General features: G+C 41.2%; 1 protein-coding gene across 2 annotated transcripts in view; it reads left to right on the plus strand.

The window, feature by feature from the left end:
* The window catches only part of RTTN (rotatin), a 218,092-nt gene extending 212,791 nt beyond the window's left edge, over positions 1 to 5,301 (plus strand). For both annotated transcript variants that reach the window (XM_017867073.1, XM_017867072.1), the window contains 3 exons: positions 2,611 to 2,714; positions 3,832 to 3,901; positions 4,873 to 5,301. In XM_017867073.1, the coding sequence (XP_017722562.1) occupies positions 2,611 to 2,714; positions 3,832 to 3,901; positions 4,873 to 4,958 (260 nt within the window). In that variant the 3' untranslated portion in view covers positions 4,959 to 5,301. The remainder of the gene's footprint in view (positions 1 to 2,610; positions 2,715 to 3,831; positions 3,902 to 4,872) is intronic.
* Positions 5,302 to 5,549: the final 248 nt, after the last annotated feature.

A 5,549-nucleotide genomic window follows, 5' to 3' on the forward strand; every position in this document is an offset into this window, starting at 1 on the left:
TCTTTTCACATAGTCCCATATTTCTTGGAGGCTTTGTTCGTTCCTTTTCATTCTTTTTTCTCTAATCTTGCCTTCATGCTTTATTTCATTAAGTTGATCTTCAATCTCTGATATCCTTTCTTCTGCTTGATCGATTTCGCTATTGATACTTGTGTATGTGTCATGAAGTTCTCATGCTGTGTTTTCAGCTCAATCAGGTCATTTATGTTCTTCTCTAAACTGGTTATTCTGGTTAGCAATTCCTCGAATCTTTTCAAGGTTCGTAGCTTCCTTGCATTGGGTTAGAACATGCTCCTTTAGCTTGGAGGAGTTTGTTATTACCCACCTGCTGAAGCCTACTTCTGTCACTTCGTCAGACTCATCCTCCATCCAGTTTTGTTCCCTTGCTGGTGAGGACTTGTGATCCTTTGGAGAAAAGAGTTATTCTGGTTTTGGAATTTTCAGCCTTTTGCGCTGGGTTTTCCTCATCTTTGTGGATTTATCTACCTTTGGTCTTTGATGTTGGTGACCATTGGATGGGGTTTTGTGTGGATGTCCTTTTGTTGATGTTAATGCTTTTCCTTTCTGTTTGTTAGTTTTCCTTCTAACAGTCAGGCCCCTCTGCTGCCAGTCTGCTGGAGTTGGCTGGAGGTCCACTCCAGACCCTGTTTGCCTGGGTATCACCAGTGGAGGCTACAGAATAGCAAAGACTGCCATCTGCTCCTTCCTCTGGAAACTTCATCCCAGATGTCACCCCCCAGATGCCAGCCAGAGCTCTGCTATATGATGTGTCTCTCCACACCGGTTGGGAGGTATCTCCCAGTCAGGAGGCACAAGTGTCAGGGACACACTTGAGGAGGCAGTCTGTCTCTTAGCAGAGCTCTAGCGCTGTGCTGGGAGGCCCACTGCTGTCTTCAGAGATGGCAAGCAGGAACAGTCTGTTAAAGCTGCGCCCACAGCCGCCCCTTCCCCAGGTGCTCTGTCCCTGGGAGATGGGAGTTTTATCTATAAGCCCCTGACTGGGGCTGCTGCCTTTCTTTCAGAGATGGCCTGCCCAGAGAGGAGGAATCTAGAGAGGCAGTTTGGGTACAGTGTCTTTGCCGAGCTGTGGTGGGCTCTACGCGGTTTGAACTTCCTGGTGGCTTCGTTTACTCCGCGAAGGGAAACCGCTACTTAATCCTCATAATTGGCCGCTCTCCCCACCAAGCTCGAGCATCCCAGGTCGACTTCAGACTGCTGTGCTGGCAGTGAGAATTTTCAGCCAGTGGATCTTAGCTTGCTGGACTCCTTGGGTGTGGGATCTGTTGAGTTAGGCCACTTGGCACCCTGGCTTCAGCCCCTTTCCAGGAGACTGAACAGTTCTGTCTCGCTGGCATTCTAGGTGCTACTGGGTTATGAAAATCCCCTGCAGCTGGCTTGGTGTCTGCCCAAATGGCCACCGAGCTCTGTGCTTGAAACCCTGGGCCCTGGTGATGTAGGCATCTGAGGGAATCTCCTGGTCTGCGGGTTGCGAAGACCATGGGAAAAGCATAGTATCTGGGCTGGAGTGCACTGTTGCGAAGACCATGGGAAAAGCATAGTATCTGGGCTGGAGTGCACTGTTCCTCAGGGCACAGTTCCTCACGGCTTCCCTTGGCTAGGGGAGGAGTTCCCTGACCCCTTGTGCTTCCTGGGTGAGGCAATGCCCCACCCTGCTTCTGCTCCCCTCTCCATGGGCTGCACCCACCGTCTAACCAGTCCCAATGAGATGAGCCAGGTACTACCTCCGTTGGAAATGCAGAAAACGCCTGCCTTCTGCATTGATCTCACTGGGAACTGCAGACCGGAGCTGTTCCTATTTGGCCATCTTGCCAGCCACCCTAGTCATTTTTTTTTTTTTGAGACGGAGTCTTGCTCTGTCGCCCAGGCTGGAGTGCAGTGGCCGGATCTCAGCTCACTGCAAGCTCCGCCTCCCAGGTTTACACCATTCTCCTGCCTCAGCCTCCCAAGTAGCTGGGACTACAGGCGCCCGCCACCTCGCCCGGCGTTTGTATTTGTTAATAGAGACGGGGTTTCACCGGGTTAGCCAGGATGGTCTCGATCTCCTGACCTCATGAACCACTGGTCTCGGCCTCCCAAAGTGCTGGGATTACAGGCTTGAGCCACCGCGCCTGGCCCCTAGTCATTTTTAAAAAAGATCAACCAGTATGATATTTGATTATCGTTTTTATATAGTAGCTCATTCTATTGATATGTTTGTATGATAGTCTATAATTTATCATGAAAGCAGATCGGTTTTTCTGCCTGCCAAAATGTTAGCTATAATTGAGTAACTCATTAATATAACTAATTGTATACTTATTTTTGCACACTTGTGGTCTTTAAATGAACGTGTCTTTTGTTGAATTCAGGCCAAAAAAATGAGGCAACCTCAGTGTCTTTGACCCTTCTGTGCCTGACATGAAAACAATGTTTTGAGGTTGTCCTCCCAAATACCACATGACGTAAAAGATTGGTTTTGCCATAGTCTAGTGATACCAACTTTGTGTTTGCATTCTAATGGGAAAAGAGACGGGTGTCTGACTAGTCCAAGATAAGAATACAATGCAGTGTCTGGGATTGAACTTTTTAAAACTATATGTTCATTTTTAGAAAAAGTCATTACTATGCTTGCTGCCTGTCTGGAAAGTGAGAATCAAAATGCTCAGAGGATTGGAGCAGCGGCGCTTTGGGCTCTGATTTACAATTATCAGAAGGTCAGTTTTAAAAATCATTGTTACACCTGGGGAGCAGACAACCAGGTATAACCCAGGTATAAACTCTTAGAATACATCCAAAGGTGTCAAAAGAGTTACAGCAAAAGAAAAAAGACATAAAGTCAAAGACCCGTGTTCCCTCTGCTCATTCATACAATTAGTTAAACCATCAGTTGAAATCTTTTTATTTAATCATTTCAACAGAATGTCTCAGTTTAGAAGAGAATCTCTGAATTTTTTCCTCTTAATTTAAATTGATTTCCTGTATTATTAAAATTTTAGTATAGATTGTTTCTTCTAAAAGATGTATCAAGGGAAAACACATCTTAAAGTAAAACTGAGTAACAAAAGTTTTATCCAATTGTATAACTCCCGTTTCTCTGGCTCAGTTCTTGTAAGACTGCAGCACAAAGCCTGCTCTGAGAAAAGAGCAGGCAACGTGGAGATGTGTGTTCCACTCTTTCTCTGACCTTTGTACTTCTGTTTTATTGCAGACATCTCATTCCCAAGAGAAATACCCATAAGTATCTAGTGATTAAATAGCCAAATGACAATAGGATAGACAACCATTCTAGAATGGTGTTCTCTCAGCTGACTATCTCTGCCTGGGCTAGTTTTCTCCTTGCTGGCCGGAGTCACATACACAGGACAGAGGCTGTTGCTCTCATTCTCACCTGGGTATCCCCAGAGCTTAGCACAGGATTTGGCACTTTGTAGTCACTGCATAAATATTTGTTGGCCAACTGCTAATATTTGGTATACGTGATCAGAAATCTGAGGTTCAAGGGAGTATGAAAAACTGAAACCAAGGTTGACTAGTTTAAAATAACAAATTGAGATTAGGGGAGAAGGAGTAAAAGAGAAAGGAAGAAAGAAAATGGGAATAGAGAAAGAATCAAGTTAGGTAAGAGGATATGGGCAAGACTTCAGAATGTGCAAGGGGATTGGCTCAATAGGATGTATTATACTAAGATAGAACTCTCTAGTTATATTATTCTATTTCATAATATTCTGTCTAATACTCTAGTTAGCAATGGGCAGAATTAGTGTTTTGCTATCATGATCCATAACACATAGCAAGAAACCTAATTAATGGATTGTTCTATATTATCTCTAGGCAAAAACAGCTTTGAAAAGTCCATCAGTAAAAAGAAGAGTGGATGAAGCATACTCCTTAGCAAAGAAAAGTAAGTTGCAATAAGAAAGAGATTATAGTAAAACTTGGAAGCTATTAAGTGAATTTTCTGATTAATGAGATATTTGGACAGGCTACAGCAAAATGGCATTGTAAAATGTGCCAATATTCAGTATGTGCTTTAATTATATCATTTTAAAAAATAATAAAATAGATAGATGAAGGTTTAAGATGTGATCGTTTCTAAAAATGCATCTATGATCTTCATCTTATTTTTATACTAAATTTTCTTTGCCAACAGTGACCGCTGTGCTGAAGTGTGTTCTTAGTGATAAGAACTGGCCCAATTAGAATTAACTGTGAGCAGAAAACTTGGATCTAACATCAGGGAGCTAGAGGACAGACTTCTAAGAACTGATGCTATTACCCCTATATCCATGTTTCCCTGTGATGCGGTCACAATACTAGAGATGGCTTTCTTTTCAAAGCACATTATTCATTTTTAGCTATACCAAATTTCAGTGAGCGTTATTCTCTGAACATTTTTTATGCTAAAACACTGAACTGTGTCTTCCCTGTACTGTAATATATCTGTTTGTTATTTGTGTTTTAGAGTCTGATTTTTTTTTTTTTTAAGCAGGGGAGGTTTTAGTTTGTTTTAGCTGTGACCGTGAATTTCTGGAGCTAGTGAATAATTGAGTTAAAGTTTGTGCTTTAGGAAGGATGGTACATAAAAAAGAGTAATGGTGTTCATTTGGAATTATAGTTAATAGTATCCATTATGGGGGGTACTTTTTAAAAAATACTCTGGGTAAGCTATTAATTTAAAAAATGTATTAGTTTTGTAACTTGTTTATTTTTTTAAAAATGCAAAATATTCTGGAATACTATTACATCAAGAACTTAAATAGAGCTTTAAATTATATATAAATCCTGTTCATATATATTTGTTTATGTGTGTGCCTGTAAGTATAGTACCAAGCTTCAAAACTAGTATTTCTGTACTCTTATTTTCTATTTCAGCTTTTCCAAACTCAGAAGCAAACCCTCTGAATGCCTATTATTTGAAATGTCTTGAAAACCTCGTGCAGCTCCTTAACTCTTCCTGATTGCCATGAGATGCTACACCTTGAAGCTGATAGCCATCAACAAGGGAGCTAAAGTTGAAGCCAGCTGTGTGTAGCAGCTGTTACCTGAAGACATGCTGCCTCTCTACAAAGTGTTGATCCCCTTCTTTCCCATGAGAGAGAGAACTGGTGATACTCCAACACTGTCCGGTCATGGCAGCTCTCCAGAAGTAATAGCAGCTGACAACTATCTGTGCCTTTTCCTTTCTGTTGAAAAGGCATATAAAGTTCTGGGAACATAAACATTTTACCCTTTTCTTTGCCATTTATTTTGTAAAATCCTATTTAACAGTTATTTAATAAAATAATATTTTAGAAACTAAAATTGACTAATAATTGCTGCTTACAGACTTTTATCAGTCTCATGAATATTAATTTTAAGAGTTGAAAGAAGACATTGTGTCCTGGTTTTTTCTCTCTTTTTTTAAAATTTTAACTGATGTAAAATTTGGCTCTGTTAGTACAAATCCTTATTTTCAAAGCTTTCTGTTATCCAGAGCATCCACACTGGAAAAGGGCTATGTAGAAGTTAAGTGTGCATTATTTGTAAAGGGCTGTGTGAAAGTAAGTGTA

This window comes from Rhinopithecus bieti, unplaced genomic scaffold (genome assembly GCF_001698545.2).
Source record: "Rhinopithecus bieti isolate Rb0 unplaced genomic scaffold, ASM169854v2 scaffold_2272, whole genome shotgun sequence".
NCBI lineage: Eukaryota > Metazoa > Chordata > Mammalia > Primates > Cercopithecidae > Rhinopithecus > Rhinopithecus bieti.